This window comes from Stigmatopora argus, chromosome 18, assembly GCF_051989625.1.
Source record: "Stigmatopora argus isolate UIUO_Sarg chromosome 18, RoL_Sarg_1.0, whole genome shotgun sequence".
In the NCBI taxonomy this organism is placed as follows: domain Eukaryota; kingdom Metazoa; phylum Chordata; class Actinopteri; order Syngnathiformes; family Syngnathidae; genus Stigmatopora; species Stigmatopora argus.
Window position 1 is genome coordinate 3748223 of NC_135404.1, and position 18832 is coordinate 3767054.

An 18832-nucleotide genomic window follows, 5' to 3' on the forward strand; every position below is an offset into this window, starting at 1 on the left:
CCATGTAAATTCTGCTGTTTTTTTCTCGCATATTATCGACTTGGTCACGCTATCTCCCACTATATTTTATGCATATTAAAAGAAGGCTCTCCATTTCGATATGAATGTCACTGCGCAGCTTGGAAATTATGGTTTGTCCTTTGGAAGGCTTGATACCCTTTATAGCATCCTTCTGCTTAAGGATGGTACATATTGTCGAAATACTCCTCTCGTACACCACTCTCATGTTTTTCAATTATTTCGTGCTTAATATCGATTGTCTTCATACACTTTTTCTTCTCACTACCCTTCATTGCCCTGGCTTGCTTTGGACCCATTGTTTTTCCCTAAATTCTGCACTAATTCACGCAAAAAACACGTAAAAAAATGCAACCTGTGCGCCCAGTGCTCGTAGATATCTTTTTGCGAGTGCGATTCAGCGAGAAAGACAGTTCGCTGTTACCAAAAGCAGCTTCTCGCGTACTCGGATACCTGGATGTCACGTATGCTCTTATCTCAAATTTGACTTGTATCTCAAGGCAAGTATTTGCTCGGAATTTTCTTCGTATCTCAAATTTCTTGTGTGTTGGGGCACTCGTATGTCAAGGTATTACTGTATTTTAAACGGATGAGACACACAACTGAGACACCTCTGTCCTCTTGTGGACAATATTTCAAAAACCTAAATTTTAATCTTATTGCAAATAAATGCACAAAGTGGAACCAAAGAACACGACAAAAATATACATTATGAAAAAATGCCAACGTACTCAGTGCAATGAAATATGATTTATGATAAAAACATGACAAGTAATAATAGATAATTTACAGAATTCACTTCAAATAAATGTCATATAGACACACTTAATTTTTTTTAAATGCACTTGAAATTACTGTTATCTGCTACTGTGTTTCAGTATTTTTACATTGAAATACCAACACAAGATACATTATAGGGTTTATACAGTAGTTAAGCACTTATTGGCAAATTTGGGCAGTTTGCACATTTGCTACAAGAACCACCATTGCCCTCATTTACATGTGAGCAAGTATTACCTTCTCATTGTTTGATGGAATATATACTGCTGTGAGCAAAGGCAATCAGCATTTTTCTTGCAGAAACATCTGATACTGTAACAGTTTTAAGCACATTTTCAACCCTGTGAGGGATTTAACTATTCTATATATACTGACTTGAGCGTTTTCACTGCAGAACTAATCTTGGTCTCCTTACAAGCATTCAATCATTCTATCATTTTCCAAACTATCTATCCTCGCAAGGGTCGCGGGGTTGTAGGGATCTGGAGCCCATCCCAGCTAACTACAGGCACCAGGCGGGGGACACCCTTAATTGGTTGCCAGCCAATCACAGCGCACAAGGAGTTCTGCACTTTTTCATATGCCCCCTAAATAAATAAACTTTCTAGTTTTCACAGAAGTGCATACAGACGGCACAACAAAGGGTATCAGCTACATGTGCTCAGTGGAGGATTAAAATCCAGGGAGGGATTGTTATGATTCTGGGGGAATGAATTGTTTCTAATAGTAATTATGACTACACTCTATGTTGCTATTTTTTGCTCCCTAACAGTATAATCCTCATACAGACTCTGTTGGCTAGCTGGATAAATTAATGAGGATGATAGAGAAAAAAAATTATATAATTATGAAATAACTTAAAAATCAAACTGAAATTGGATGATAATATATTAAGATATCTGAATAAAATATCACTAATATAGGAAGATAAAAAATGTAGATTACAAGCAATAAAAAATGATGGCAGATTTGAAAAGAGCAATATCAAGTGTCCGCCGCCTGATGGTGTAGTGCACACAGAAATATATTAGCCTGTGCAGCTCGCGACAGATGCAGTTTGCTAGCGCTAGCTAGTACACTCTCTCACTATCCAACCATTGGGTGGGAAAATGCTGACGTTTCTGTACGTCTTCTAGAAGGCCTTGGTGTCGCCAACTTCAATTCTGATTGGTAAAAGCAGGGGTGGGCAAACCCATCCTTGAGAGCCGCTGTCGGTGCAGGTTTTTGTTCCAACCGATCCAGCAAAGACAGTTTAACCAGTGAGATTTCTGCAGAAAACCAGAAGCACCTGACTGCGGTCCTCTGATTGGAATTGTAGGACACTAGATTGGTGGAAAGGTGCCCAGTCCTAAGGGTTGGAATGATAACCCGCACCGACTGAGGCCCTTTGTGGAATAGTTTTTTCCACCCCTTGGTTAAAGCAACTGTCAGTGCCTGATGGTATAGGGCAGGGGTCGGGAACCTTTTTAATGAAGAGAGCCATAAACAATTCATATTTTCCAACATTATTCCTTGAGAGCCATACTGATAATTTAAAAGAAAAAATACATGAAAATGTGTGCATTTATTAATTAATTATTTCACCACTTTGAAAGTTTAAAAAAGGTCTTTTTTAAGAGTATCAATGAGAGTATGCATGCAGAAGAGTCCAATGAAGAAAAATTATGATTAAAAAGGCGCTAGAGATAGTGTCGGCGCCACATTGGTGCGTTCGGGACCAGCGGTTGCTATATTTTACCACACAGGTTAGCGGGGAGCCATATACACCCATCAAAAGAGCCACATATGGCTCCCGAGCCACAGGTTCCCTACCCCTGGTATAGGGGTTCACTCGCCTGAATTGTGTGCAGGCTGAAGCCGGCTCGATTCCCGCTGGAGTGCGAATGGTCGTTTGTTGTCTCTGTGCTCTAACGGCTGACCGGCGACCAGCCTAGGGCATAGTCTGTCTTTTGCTTGAAGTCAACTAGGATAGTCTACGGCAACTCCTGCAACCCTTATGAGGATGCCCAGTATGGAAGATGAATGAATGAACATCAATTGTATAAATACAAACAAAAAGAACAAAAAACAACAAACAAACCCAAATGCAACAAAAATTGTTGGCCAGGCGATAAACGGTCGGGAAAAAAAATCAACGAAAAATAACACTCATTTATGGGAACTTAGAATCCCATACTTTGGTGAACTTTGACACCGTTTTTAAATCATCACTATGAGTGGTATGCAAGCTTATTTACGAAGTCTAATGTGGTGAGAAATTCTTTATACATATCTATCCAACTCTTTCTCACCATTGTCTTATTAGTTAATTCATGAATTGAAGTACACTTTTTCTTCTATATACTTGATCTTTTTTTAATATTTTTTTTACTATTTTTTTTGTAGTCAGGACCTGAGGAAAGCAACACTAGTAAGCGTGATGCACTTCTTTTTGTCCAAAATAATTCAAAGCAATTAACAAAAATGACAATTCCATGTTGACCCTTGACTCTATAATTTGCTAATCTAGCAGTATTCCTCAATTTGTGGGGAGGGCAGGTCATTGAGGTCCAAGAAGATGGAGTTGTTGGAGAGTTTGCGACCATTGGATGAAAGATCCAGCAGTTCCTCTGCAGTACTCGGCACAGAGCTGATATACATGTCCCACACCTGCTCGGGAGCATCCAGCTCTAATAGCTTTTGCTTGATCTTTAAGTTCTTCTCGATGTTCCGTCGCTTGTGCTTGAATTCCAGGATGGTTTTGGTGTAGCGGTTAATGGTGGTGACGGAGGAGGCCATGCATGCTGTGAAAGAACTCCATGCTAATCTATAAATGAGCATAGTTTATTTGTAACATGGCGAGAATACAAACTCATTAGAAATAATTGATCATGTGATTGTGTAGGGAATTACCCTAAAGTGGCCTGGGATTGATTCCAGTTGACGCAATTGTTTGGAAAAATGTAAAACGTATGCACATTGACTTACATGTATGACCAACTGTAGTCCCATGTTTGAGGTTTCCAGTCTTCTGGGCCCAGACTGACAGTCAGCTGGAAGGCTGTGGTGAACATCATGTGTGCCACCATACCCAGCAAACCTACCATTCATTTAAAAAGAATAAATAAACATTCTTTAATATAATTTAAAAATGAAAAAATCTTTCTTTAAAAACAAACAAACAAACAAAAAAGATTCCAAAACCCACTGAAAGGTTATTTTTTGTTCTGTGATACGGAGGCTCGGCGGATGATTGGTCAGTGCGTCAGCCTCACGCCTATGGGGTACTGGGTTCAAATCCAGGTCGGTCCACCTGTGTGGAGCTTGCATGTTCTCCCCGGGCCTATGTGGGTTTTCTCAGGGTAGTCCGGTTTCCACCCACATTTCAAAAACCAGCATGGTAACCTGATTGAATCCTATAAATTGCCCCTAGGTATGAGTGTGAGTGTGAATGGTTGTCCGTCTGGGATAGGCTCCAGCACCCCCCACGACCCTAGTGAAGATAAAGCGTTTCATAAAATGAATGAATTAATTCTCCCTGGGCCTAAGCGGGTTTTCTCTGGGTACTCCGGCTTCCAACCACAATTCAAATACATGCATGGTAAGCTCATTGGACCCTATAAATTGCCCTTAGGTATGAGTGTGAGCGTGAATGGTTGTCCGTCTCGGATAGGCTCCAGCACCCCCCACGACCCTAGTGAAGATAAAATGAATGAATGAATGAAAGGTCTGTTATATAGTTTGCATTCATGTATCTAAATGATGTACTTCTCCAGCTTCACCACTTGGTGTCAGTATCACATTAGAAGAAGCAGTCAGTTCAAGGGCCAACATTACCACCAACCATATTAGATTTTGATCAAGTGATTTAACATGTTCTAATTTTCATCGAACTACAGTTCACAATATTTCCAAATAGCCACTTATTTATATGACAGCTCTAAGTAATGAGTGAAAACAATAAAATAAAGTAGTTATCACATACACATGCTTACACACGCAGAATTTTCAGCTCAGTTAATTTTTTTGTGTCAGATTGAGTGCCATGTATTGCAGATTTTTGACACATGATCTATGTGGAACTTTTTTCCTAATATGAGCAAAATTCCATAAGAACTTCTAATTCCAGAATTTCAAATGCACATCTTTCACACTTTCAGGGTGAGGTAGTTTAACAAGTATAACTACGATTCATTCATTCATTTTCTGAACCGCTTTACCCTCACTAGGGTCGCGGGGGGTGCTGGAGCCTACCCCAGCTGACTTCGAGGCCAGAGGCGGGAGACACCCTGAATCGGTGGCCAGCCGATCGGATGGCACAAGTAGAAGGACAACTATTCACGCTCTTACCCATACCGAGGGGCAATTTAGAGTGTCCAATCAGCCTGCCATACATGTGTTTGGAATCTGGGAGGAAACGGGAGTACCCAGAAAAAAGCCACACAGGCCCGGGGAGAACATACAAACTCCACACAAATGGATCGACCTGGATTTGAACCCAGGACCCTACAGCTGTGAGGCCGACGTGCTAACCACTTAAGCCGGCGGGCCGCCAAGTAACTACAAATGTTTGCCAAATTTCAACTATCTCTCTCCCTTTCTTCTTGAGACGCTGAGATAGTAAAACCCAAGAGAAAGTGTTTCTTTAATAGTGTCAGTAAGCTTGCCATTTACATCACAAGTTTATCAGGCAATAAAACAGATCTTTGTATTCTCCCTGCACGCTAACACATATCTTGTATTATAAGATAACTGACTTGGAATAAAAGAGTAATCCTATGTTTCTCCTCTTTTACTGACTACGATAACCACCTCCAATGAATCAATCCCATTCTCCAAACCAGTTAATTGCTTAGCCATCTACGATGAAACAGTTTACAAGCAGCTTTTGTGATGAGCCTGTGCTATAAAATGGATGAAAGTTTTTATTATTTTCTTTTTTCTTTAGCTATAAAACCCGCAGGCACTAGGAACTAACTTCCCTTATCCAATTATTAAAAACACATACAAGACACAAAGCAGCTTTAGAGACACAGTTACTGTTCAGATGATCATATCACACCAATCCATGCAAAGCTCTCATTGTGGATTAGTTTGCGCATAAAAACCACAACAACCTAAATGTAAGGCATACCATAAATATCAATTACTATCATTGATTCGTTCCTTCATTTTCCAAACAGCTTATCCTCACAAGGGTTGCTATGGGCATCACGTGGGGGGCACGCCGAATTAGTCGCAAGCTAATTGCAGGGTAATTAATATCATATTAATAATAATAATAGAGTACAAAAATATTACTTCAAGTTTCCTAACATAAGTTCTCATTAGTGGGGAAGCTCCAGTGTCTCTAACTGTCCTTTTTTAACCACATAAAAAATAAATAAATATGAAAAGAGTAATACTTTTAACATATTCATTCATTTTCCATACCGCTTAATCTCACAACGGTTGCAGGGGGTGCTGGAGCCAATCCCAGCCGAATATGGGCAGCAGGCAGGGGACACCTTATATTGGTTGCAAGCCAATTGTTCCTGACAAGGAGACAGATAATCATTGACACCCACACCCATACCTAGGGGCAATTTAGAGTGTTCAACTGGCCTAGATGCATGTTTTGGGCATGTAGGAGGAAACCAGAGTACCCCCAGAGAACATGCAAACTCCACACATGAAGGTCCGAACCCCCTGGGGATTGAACCATCCATCTCATAAATGCGACAGTTTTAATGGTATTTTGCTGGTGGCCAGGAAGTCATAGTCAGTTACTTTTGGGTTTATTCTGGGATGTTACTATATGTTCATTAAGCATTTAATAGGTAATGAAGTTATAATTTAATTTGTCAGGACACTTTCACCCCACAGCTGCTTTCAAGGCCAGTTAATTGTTTTCAGGACTATTGACCGAACAGGACACCATGTTCCAGGCCGAGACTGTTGATCTGAGTTGGCAATGAAGATCTACGAGGGACTCTTAAATTGCTTTGACTTGGATTCCGGCAGATGGCGATAATCGAATCAACTTCCGAAAATACTCGCATTATTGTTTAAAAATATGGTCGCTCTGTTTACCTTATAAAGAATTTATTATGCTTATTTGTGCAAATTCTTACGCAGTTGTTTTGGTTCCGATCTAATATGAGATTTTTGTGGCAGTTGTTTTTTGACCTTAATGGTGTTATTCTGCTAGCTTATGCAATTGTTTGAATCAGATTACCTTAAATGTTTTGATTATGCGCTGACTAAATTGACAGAGGAAGATGCCGTTTCTTTAGAATCATCCTGGACGAGGGCGAGTTGGGAGTGATTTTCCTTGCAAGTTGTAGCCAGTGTATGTTAATGATGTCTCCCTGCTTTGATTAAAGTGTATTAATAATAAACCTATCAGTTACCATAAGGTATGTAAGCATTTATAACTTTTTATGCGCGCTGCACATTTACCTGTCTAGTTGCATTGTTAATGTGGCTAGTGTTTCTTTTTGAGCAAATAATAGTTTTATCAGGAAAATAGTAAATAGGTGTTATGCAGGAAATTGCTCCAACACAAACAATGCCGAGATAAGCCCCTATTTTTTCCCGTCTGACCAAGCCGTGAGCTGAGTGGAATGAGCACAAAGAAGGAAGTGTAAATAGCCTATTCAAGTCTTTTGATTAAGACATTTTACTGAAAACTGCTCTGAGCAAGTGACAAATTATGTGTTTGCAATCAAATATTGTTAACAATGACCTGGGAACCAAAACAACAAGGCATGAGACCACAGGTGTCAAACTGATTCCAGAAAGGACCACGAGCGTGCAGATTTTCCCCCCTACTGAAACAGCGCAGACAGTTAGGCCAATGAGGAGGTCTGATTATAGTTGTAAGAGAACAGATAGGTGAAAAGGTCGTTTGGAATGAAAACCTGCAGCCACTCGGCCCTTTCTGGAATGAGTTTGACACCTATGCATTAGACATTGCAGGCCTGGGATCACCAAAAGTAAAAATGTATTTTATTTGCTTGTGCTGTTTTACAACAAGATCCCAGATGCAAGTGGCTAAAATAAGTTGAGCTCTGAGCTATCTCTGTCAGGAGTGGCTCATTTGTCACTCCTGGCTTGCCGTCAGGTCAGAGGAGCTGCAGACAATCCTTGATTGCCTCCTGGTGTGGGTATTTAAGCACCACACAAAGGATGGCTCATTGTCGGATCGTTCCTGCAGTTCCTGCATGCGTCCTGCATGCTGCTGCATATTCCTGCATGTTCCTGCATGTTCCTGCATGTTCCTGCATGTTCCTGCATATTCTTGCATATTCCTGCACATTCCTGCACATTCCTGCACATTCCTGCACATTCCTGCAGATTGCTGCATATTCCTGTTTTGGTTCCAAGCCTTTGTTGATTTGTGGATCCCCTTTGATTTATTAAAGATGTTGTTTTGAAGCTAACTGCCTCGTTCCCCTCCTGCTTCCCTCGCCTGGGTCCTAATACATTCCCGATCACGCCACAACGACGCGGCGCGATCGTAACAATCTCAGTCATCTGGCAGGGGCTCTGAGATGAGCCGCTACTCCTATGCATCGAGAGGAGAGAGATGAGGTGGCTCGGGCATCTGATTAAGATGCATCCTGTACACCTGCCTGGTGAGGTGTTCCATGCAGGTCCCACTAGGAAGAGACCATGGGTCCGATCCAAGACATGAGAGACTATGTTTCCCGGCTGGCCTGGGAATGCCTTGGGATTCTCCCGGAATTGGTAAATGAAGTGGCTGGGGATATAGTATAAATCTGGTCCTTGGATAAACGGGATAAATCAGTTGAGTCGAGTGGGATAGCACGTAAACTAGCAAACCTATCCAATGTAAAGTCACTTTTTTCCATATAAATAGTATAGATATCCATTCTATTTAGATAGTGCATTGGTTCAGTAAAAAAAGATATACTGATATTAAAATGTGTTGTTGGGGGAATTTGGATTATGCAGCCGCTGTGACATGCGTGCAAAAAATTCTCTGCTTTAATCCAAGAAAATAGAGAGGTCAAATTCCCCTGGAAATACAATTTGTAAATTATTTTTTTTAGTATAAAATCCCATTGTCAGAAAATCTTTAGTGTACAATAAAGAATAAACTTGGTGCTCATGTTGTCGTTTGTGTTTTTGTTTTTGTGGTCAAAATAATAGAGCTAACCAAAGACCGTTGCTGTTACAAAGAATGTGAGAAGAGGAAAATACAAAAAAAAGGTAAAAAATAGTTTGTGACCTAGATTGAGTCATTTGCTGTTTTGTGGATTGATTGAAATTGCTTTTATAAATCAAAGCAGCGTTGTGATTGCAATTTTGTTCGTCCAACAGCCAGGCTTTAAGATGATTGGCGAAGAGGTTCAGAGACAGGAGTTCACAGAGAAGCTGCTTTGGCTGAAAGCACTCTTTTTGAAGGGAACTACACAGCCACCTCTAGAGCCAGCCCTTGTTGATGCATTGGATTTTTTTTGTACAAAATCTTTCAGTGGAGGAGGGGCTTTGTGTTGGAAGAATGTGTAGACTAAGGTGCCATCTGCATACATATTTAACACTATTGTTCAAGTTCACGCGTTTGTTTCTTTAATACCTGACAGTAGTGGTGTGTTTTTGGCTTTCTGTCCAATACTTTCAACGCCTGCTTATAAATGGTTTCAATTGCTTTTAGTGTTGTTTTGCAGGCCGATGAACAACTTGTTAGGCAGTAAATGATGTGTGACTCATCATACAAACAGATTACAAAGTAATGACAATTTGAAGTCCCCTTATTTAGCAAGTATCTGTCAACGCTATGATTTTTTAACGACAACCTTTTGTACTTAAAGAGGCATTATGGGATGCCCCCATGAAAAAAATGGCTTGGAGGCACAAACCATTTTGACACATACATATACACACAGTGCCGAAATCGCAAAGAAGTAAAACAAATGTCAAACTTCCTTACAACAGCCTATTTTGATGTCTAGAAATCTCCATATTTCCTAGGCTACGAACCCCAACACTTTAGATACCCTTCTAAACCAATCTGTAGATATTTTTAAAAAATAGTGTTATGCTCTTGCCATCTGGTGTGAAACAGAGGTGCACTATGTGCGTTACTTCTCTTCAGCACAGGTTAGTCACGACACAACCCTGAGTTTTGTTAGTGTGTTCTGCTGGCTTCTGACTCAGGCACAGTTTTTAACGTCCTCCCTTGGAGGCATAGGAAAGGAGTGTTCTACAGCAAAGAATGCACATGCATGCACCTGCTATTAAAATACTGCATTCAATGTCCAAAAGGGATGGAGAAAAATCAGAACAAATTACTAATGAGTGCCTTAGGCCTATTAACCCCAACATCACTATAATGTAAAACAGTAGAACTTGGTATTTTATATGTCACTGCATGCTCAAATCAATGCTAATATATTAGGGACAACTTTCTTTGTTTGTCAGCTAAAGATGAATGAAAATACAATACCAGTCCAATCATTTAAATTCAGGAAAGGACTCCCTGAGGTCAATGTGGGACTTTATGTAAATAGAAATATTAACGAACTAATTCATAAGCTCTTATGATAAACTAAAATACCTTAAAAAACATTTTGGGCAACTTCGGCACTGATGTTCTTGCAAATTTTGTAATATGACATAAAAGTTGATAAAAAAAGAAAACAAAAATACAACTCTTCTCTTCATGGAAAATACTGAGCCTTCAACATTCATGTTTTCGCCATGATTACCGCTTACGTCTGAATTCCACTCACCTGAAAGGACTGTGAATATGGCGGCAAAAGCATTGAGCTTCAGGCCATCGATGACGTTGCCAAACTGGCACACTTCAATCGACATAAGGATGCCCCCTGTGGCCAGGAGCATGATGTACAGGCACTCTGCCACGATGCAAAGCCACAGCACCCCTATGGAAGTTGAAGATAGTAAAGAAGTAGAGGAGGAAGGCCATTTTCAAGGTTCTGTAGTGAAGAGGGATGTGCAAGAGTGACTGATGCAGGGTAAGGTGTGTAGGCAGTGAAATTGGAAATGGAGGTAGGGAAATTGAAGAATATGGGATGAGTAAGCAAGGGCAATGGGAGAGGACATGCAAAGAAGGGGGTGGGGAATGAGTCTGTAAAGGTGTATGGTTCACCGTTACCCATATGATTAACCTTCAGAGACAGAGTAAGGATATCCAGATCGAATGAGACACATTGCGTAAAAGGATGGAAGTATCCCAGTGTATTACAGTACAAATTCTGCAAATTGTTAAAGCCATAGAATTTTAGCTATGGTGCTATTTCAATATTTATTATCACATAAACCAGGAAGATACTGTGACTCAATTTACTAGTTGTTTTTATATGAAGTATGTGGAGTTGTTTTGCAATTTTCTTTGACTTGAAAGCACGTTTGAAATACAAGTATATGTAGAGCATCAATAGCAGATGGTCACTGATAATCATTGACTGATGATCATTATATGCCCCAAAATTTTAAATGCGTACTGGCAGATATGAGCAAGTGACTGTATTGCAAGACAGTGACTTGAGTAAGCACCATTCTAGTAACCGCGATGAATTCAGGATTAAATTCACAGTACCCCAGCTGTGATGTGTCATTTACAATGACAAAATCGTTTTTTTCCACCAGTCTGGGTTTTATTGGATTGTTAAAAAGTTCCTGTTCATGCTCAAGCATGCTGTATTGACTGATTTTTTTTAATTATTTTTTTTTAACCACTGATGAGGACTTCAACATTGATGATGCAAAATAGGATGTCAGTTGTAGCTATGTGCCTTCATTGTTTCAAGCAGTTTTGCAAACATCTCCAGCAAGAGTGTGCCAAACTCGTGACCGGACGTTTGGTCGCCGGACGTTTGGTCGCCCGGACGTTTGGTCGCCCGGACGTTTGGTCGCCCGGACGTTTGGTCGCTGGACGTTTGGTCGCCCGGGTGAATATAATTTTGAGAGCTGGTTTCAACAGTAGATATTTAGATATTAAACTCTCTCTCTAATGAATATAATTTTGAGAGCTGGTTTCAACAGTAAACTCTCTGTCATGTTGTCAAACGTCCAGCGACCAAACGTCCGTTCTACCAAACGTCCGGGCGACCAAACGTCCGGGTGACCAAACGTGCGGCGACCAAACGTCCGGCGACCAAACGTCCTGGCGACCAAACGTCCGAGTACCGTTAAACTCGGGTTGGTTTGCGGGCTAAATTAACGTCAGCTCGATTTCATTTGGGCCGGACCATTTTAGATATAATATTTAGATATTTTTTAGAAAACTGGATTAAAAGAAATGGATCAAAAATGGATCCCTAAATATTCTTTTTTTTATTGATCTAAAAAAATTTAAAGCTTTTTTTCTTAGTAAGGGAAACGTCTTTTAATCATTTGATTTTCATTTCAAAGGAAACCAAACATTTTTTTAAACTATGTTCAATAATAGTGGAAAACATAATTTTTTTATATACTATTTATCTTTAGATTTTACAACATGCTTTTTGAACTAAAAACACAAAAACAAAAACATTGGATTAAAAAATAGCAATTATTGATTTAAAAAAGGAAAAATTAGGAAATATGATATACTACTTCTATAATCTTCATTCAAAACAGAAAGTTGGCACTCAAGATTTACTTTCGCGGGCCGCACAAAATGATGTGGCGGGTCAGATTTGGCCCCCGGGCCGCCACTTTGACACCAGTGATCAACAGCCAGCTGACTCTATAGTGCTTCCCATTAATGTTGTCTACAATAGATTGCTAACTGAAAAATAGCAAAAGAGCTTTTAAGTGTCCCCTGGAAATCCATATGCAGCCATCTGGCATTTTTGTACGGTATCTCTTTCCTATGGCTGTAGGTTTGCTCATTTTCTATTTACTACATACATATGAAGCCCGCTGAGATATATTTACGCGTTGTTTGCCAAACTCAGTTTGTATCAGAATAATGGTTTACATCAGTTAAATATATTTCACTGAAGAAAATTGAAGAAAATCACTTCATCAGCATGAACATTGAGGAGGGAATAACATGAAGGATTCATTCCAGGAGCACAGCTGAGGAAGCTGATAAGGCGCATGAGAATGAATCAGTGTAAGAGATCGATTTTCACCCCCTACCTCACAGAAGGTAAATTAGTGTTAAGTGGTAACAGCGTACAGTGTAGCATTATATTGGAGTAAATATGCAGTGGGGGACATAATGACTTATGTTAGAGGGGAGAAGAAAAAAGGGTTCATGGACTGCTGGCAAATGCAATTTAACAACTCTACATTAAAATCGTCATACATTTGCTTTTGTATATCTCAGATATAGCATGATCAACCAAAGATCCTCGACTGACAAACACAAGCCAATCCAAGATGTTACTACAGTGGTACCTTGACATACGATCTTAATCCGTTCCGGGTCTGAGATCGTATGTCGAGCTTTTCGTAACTCGAGCGAACGTTTCCCATTGAAATGAATTAAAAACAAATTAATTCGTTCCAACCCTCTGAAAAAACACCAAAAACAGGATATTGGATTGGAAAAAATGTTTTATTTCTTCAAATTCGCCATCTATTAACAAAGTAACATAACTAGTAGTTTAATAGTAATAAAATGTGTTTAAGAGAAGTAAAATTAGACGCATTTCGCGGAGGGTAGAGACAGCGACATACACGGAGGCGGGGGTGTTCGTGGGGACTTTATCCACAACGCACTCGCAAACGAACAAACACATTTGAATTAACATGGATTAATATATAAAGACACTCAAACATATGTTTAATGTAACTTTACACAAAACTGAATTCTAATTTTGTTTTAATCTTTTTTTACCTTCGTTCTGGCCGGGTTAGTTGTTTGCCATGCCTCCACCCTCACGTTCGCTATCGATGGGCTGTTTGCTGTTGTATTCCCTTCAAAATATTCCGAAAATGATGCACACAGATGTCCTCACAATAGGATAACACACGGCCACTTGCCAATGAGAAGTAGTCTTGAATTAGCGATCGCTCCGCCAACGGGAGCTAACATGCTAAGGGGGGAAACAGGAAATGCAACCTCCTACCCACGTATTGATTGTGGGTAATGAAGTTTTATTCTGAGAAAGGGTGCCATTGGCAATCGGTGTTGTGTGCACGAGTATACTTCATTACCCGGAAAGCCCTCTTTTTGCCCGCACATGCGCATTGTGCGTTTCCTGGTCCATGTGTAGGCGAAAGAAACCGTTCAGTGCTCGTAGATATCTGTTATACACGAAAGAGATGCGGCAAAAAAGACTGCGCTACAATGATAAACAGCCTCTCATGTCATGGCCACCTGGCTTGGTCGCATCTCGAAATTTTGATCGTATCGCGGGCAAATTATTCGATCGAAATTTTCGTCGTTCCACGAGCATGTCGTACCACGAACTGATCATAGGTCGAGGTACCACTGTATACTGGTAATTGTATTAAAACTTTTTCCATGTACAAAAAAAGGAAGAATACAATTGTATAAATGGTTGAATATCCATACAGTAATATATTGACATACGAAGGTCACAACACACGAGAAATTTGAGATAAGAGGGAAATTCTGAGCAAATTTTTGCCTTGAGATATGAGCATGCGAGATGGTTGCATTTTTTTTTACTGGAGATAGAGTGACCGAGTTGACAATCTGCGAAAAAGCGGGATCTACATGGACTTGAAAGCAAAGGAAGCATCTGAAAAAGACACCATCGAAACCCTTCTAAGCGAGTCTTGGCTGGTTTGATAATTTTAAAAAAAGAACTGGGAAACACCTGGTTCAGAGGCATGGAGAATCAGGAAGTTCCGATTCCAAAGCCACGGTGGAATACATTAACATCTTTGCCTCGGTTATCGCACAAGAAGGTTTAAATTTAGTGTAATGTGAGATTTCAACTTATTTTTAAGTGTGTGCATAGTAATCTAAGTTCATGTAAGTTAAATTTAAGCTTTATGTTATGTTACGAGCACGTTTCTGTCCACCAAGTCTCTCCGTAAATCTGTACTGAGTAATGACACATTTTAGGATTGAAGATCATAACCACTAGATAGGTATTTGTTACTTTGTGTGTAGGCGGTGAATTATAACATTGTAATATCCATTTTTTGGTGTTGTTTCAGAGGGTGGAAACGGATTAATTTGTATTTACTTATTTTCTATGGGAAAAATTGATTTGAGATACGAGTAAATTGACATGCGAGCTCTTTCCGGGAATGCATTAAGCTCGTATGTCAAGGTATTACTGTACTAACTTTACAAGCACACATTGAATAAATACATTTTAGCATGTTGCTCAGCGACACTTGCCAACATCACATCTGTTGGTGCTTGATGCCCTGGTCTAATATATAAGTATAGTTCTGTCTTGGAGCATCTTGTATATCGGAATGAGGGAAGGAGCTTCTCTTAGACTGTCTAATTGAAAAGAGGGTATTTATCTGCCATCTTGTCAGATTTATTGGCAATCATAAAGCTTTTGGGCTAGAGTCTGAATTGCCTTTCTCTTTATTGTTACCACTTTTGGCAAATAAATGCATCGTGCAGGTAATAGACCAATCAGACATCAAGTTAAATCATGAAAAGTAAAATATTAATGTGTATAAATATTCATTGTGGGCTTACCTCTTTCATTTGATGGTGTAATATAGATAAAACTCCTGCAATTTTCACCTGCAAGACAAAGCATTCTATTGTGACTCGTGCTTTATTTTCACATCGCTTATTAGCATTCGCTTTAGAGGATTCAGTCTTGGCATGTTTAGTCAGGATAATCCAGTTTGATCAATGAAAGTATTTCCTCAGTGTAAGTAATGCCCAACCATTCTCAAAACTAGTTGCTTTCCATCTTGAAATATAGAAGTGTTCTGGGATTTAAAGGATTTCTTTGTGTACACCAGAAATGTTTAAGAAATGTTGTTGGTGTTGTGAAGGCATCATGTTGATCCCAGGTGGTTTAGGAAGTTAAATGGCATTGCGACATATAGTGTTGTTGAGAGAATAAAACATCAACCTTAACTTAGACATAGAAATCCATCCATTTTTTTGTTAAACGTTTGAGTTTGAGTTTAGACTTACTGGCAAAAGCCTGCAAGGGTAGCCAGCCAAAAGATATTTGAATTCTATTGAAGAAGCAACAAAGATTCTGGCAAATAATTCAATTGTTAGCAATGATTATTAATTAACACACAATGGTTTTTAGTTAGTATATCTGCCTCACGATATCAGCGTTTAAACCACTCTGCCTAGGTTTGCGTTTATATTTTCTCTATATGTTTTGCATTGGGGCAGCACGGTGGGTTGAGTGGCTAGCGCGTCGGCCTCTCAGATGTAGGGTCCTGGGTTCAAATCCAGGTTTAGGTAATATAATATATTAGGTAATATTCATCATGAAATGATAGTTGCCCTGCGATTGACTTGACACCGATTCAGGGTGTCACGCACCTGGTGCCTGTTATTGGCAAGGATGGGCTCCAGAGCCCCCCACGACCAGAGGATAAGCTGTTTGGACAATGAAGGAATGAATTAAATGTTAGCATCATCTTGTAGATCAAATTTAAAGTTTGTAACAAGCTTTAAACATGTCTGTTTTTTTGTTTGTTTTTTATTGAAAATTGAATATTTTATTATCGAGCATAGATGCCAATTGCTCTATTATGATGCCTTTTCATACTCTAATCTCTCCTGTTGCAGTACACACAGAAAAAAACAAGCAAAACATTCATTCATTTTTTTCATTCATTCATTTTGAATGATTCTCATTAGGGTCACGGGGGCGCTGGAGCCTACCCCAGGTGACTTCGGGCCAGAGGCTGGGGACACCCTGAATCGGCAGCCAGCCAATCGCAGGGCACGAGGAGACAGACAACCATTCACACTCACACTCATACCTAAGGGCAATTTAGAGTGTCCAATCAGCCTACCATGCATGTTTTTGGGATGAGGAAGGAAACCGGAGAGCCGGAGAAAACCCACACAAACCTGGGGAGATGAAAACACAGTGAGGGCCGACCTAGGATGGAACCCTAGACCCCAGAACTGTGAGTCTGCAGGAACAACCATTAACCCCCTGGCTGCCTGTCTTTAAACTGTCACACGAAACTTGGGTAGTCTTTTTTCTTTAGAAAATTTCTAAATTATCAACTTTGATCATCCTCAATATCAAATGAAATAGAATGCTTTACATTGTGCTGTCCAGTAGTTGTACTGTGATAACGTGTCTCCCACCACTCAAACAAAATAGATCAGGTTTTGTGCATTCGACAACTGGCAGAAGAGGAAAAAAGAAAGAAGTTCAAACAATTTACCAGTCATGTTGATGTTCTGCTCGCAGGAGAACCAGATCCCGGTGTGAAACTTCCTCATCACATACTTGTCTTCACCGGTCTCCCAGATGTACTGCACCAACCTTGTGTCGTTTAAATTGGAGCTATTAAATCTGATGCAAAACGACTGCTTGGTAGTTACCGGACCGGTGCAGAATGGCTTGACCACTTTGCGGGTACCGGCGCACCAGTGGCTCGTTCCAAGAGCCGACACCGCGAGCAACAAAGCCAGAAAGTTCAAGGTGAGAGCCAGCGATGCTCTCCGACGCCGGTCTATCCCCATAGCAGCGTGACAGCGGAGGAATGAAGGCGTCCAATTTAATCCCGGTTTCAAGTGATTTCTACTCCTCAAATCATCATAATCCGATTATCACAGATAATATATCCATGGGTAAGTATTGTGTGGATTTGATGTGCGCCTCTCACATCTGCTTCTCTTCTGCAGCCCACTCGCTCATTTTGTACAGTGCGTTTCGTACACAGCCCCCACCCTCTCAAACACGCACAGAGGCGCGCACATCTAATCAGAGAGCATCAATGACCACATCTCCCAATCCAATCAATATGTCCATATAAAAAAATGTCACAAAATTTACTTAACGCCCTAGGCAAGTTTTTTTCCCCATTTCATTTCCTGAATTGCTTATCCTCACAAGGGTCGCGGGGGTGCTGGAGCCTATCCTAGCTGACTTCGGGCCAGAGGGGGGGCACCCTGAATTGTTGGTCAGCCGATCACAGGGCACAAGAAGGCGGACAACCACTCACACTCATACCTAGCGGCAATTTAGAGTGTCCAACCAACTGATCATGCATGTTTTTGGAATTTGGGAGGAAACCAGAGTACCCAAAGAAAACCCACGCGGGCTGGGTAGAACATGCATACTTCAACCAACCTGGATTTGAAACCAGGATCCCAGAATGACTAACCACTCAATCCCCCCTGGCAACTGGAACTTTTATTTTATAAAAAGCTTGGACTTTAAAACTGTTGTTATCTTCATTTGTAACGGTACTCGGACGTTTCGTCGAAAGACGTTTGGTCCCCGGACGTTTGGTCCCCGGACGTTTGGTCCCCGGATGTTTGGTCGACCGGACGTTTGGTCGACCGGACGTTTGGTAGAACAGATCTTTGGTAGAACGGACGTTTGGTTACTGGGTTGTTACTGTTGAAACCAGCTCTCAAAATTATAATCATGAGAGAGAGTGAGTTTAATATCTAAATATCTAATATAAAAATATCAACAATAAACTCTGTCATAATTTGACAGCGAGCGAACCCGGCGACCAAACGTCCGGTCGACCAAACGTCCGTTCTACCAAACGTCCGGTCGAACAAACGTCCGGTTGAACAAACGTCCATTCTACCAAACGTCTGTTCTACCAAATGTCCGTTCTACCAAACGTCCGTTCTACCAAAGGTGCGGTCGACCAAACGTACGTTCGACCAAACGTCCGGGGACCAAACGTCCGGGGACCAAACGTCCGGGGACTAAACGTCCGGGGACCAAACGTCCGGGGACCAAACGTCCGGGGACTAAACGTCCGGGGACCAAACGTCCGGGGACCAAACGTCTTTCGACGAAATGTCCGGTCACGATTTGGAACTAGTATTAAATTAGTTATATGACTGTATACATGGATATTGTTGGTATACAAAAGTAAAGAAATTCAAACATAAAAAATGTCACATGCCCTGCCTGAGCGAGATAAAATTGATGGACACCACCCACCCTATGCTGAAATCAGCAAGATTTTC

The 18832-nt window shown here is 40.5% G+C and overlaps 1 protein-coding gene across 1 annotated transcript; it reads right to left on the minus strand.

Annotated features, from left to right (window-relative positions):
• Positions 1-2185: 2185 nt before the first annotated feature.
• Positions 2186-17492, minus strand: gsg1l2b (gsg1-like 2b). The gene is made up of 5 exons (XM_077625828.1): positions 17059-17492; positions 15377-15424; positions 10518-10670; positions 3766-3877; positions 2186-3604 (listed from the first exon to the last, which is right to left on the minus strand). Exons 1-5 carry the CDS (start codon positions 17357-17359, stop codon positions 3304-3306), a joined length of 915 nt encoding a protein of 304 aa, XP_077481954.1. The 5' UTR covers positions 17360-17492; the 3' UTR covers positions 2186-3303.
• Positions 17493-18832: the final 1340 nt, after the last annotated feature.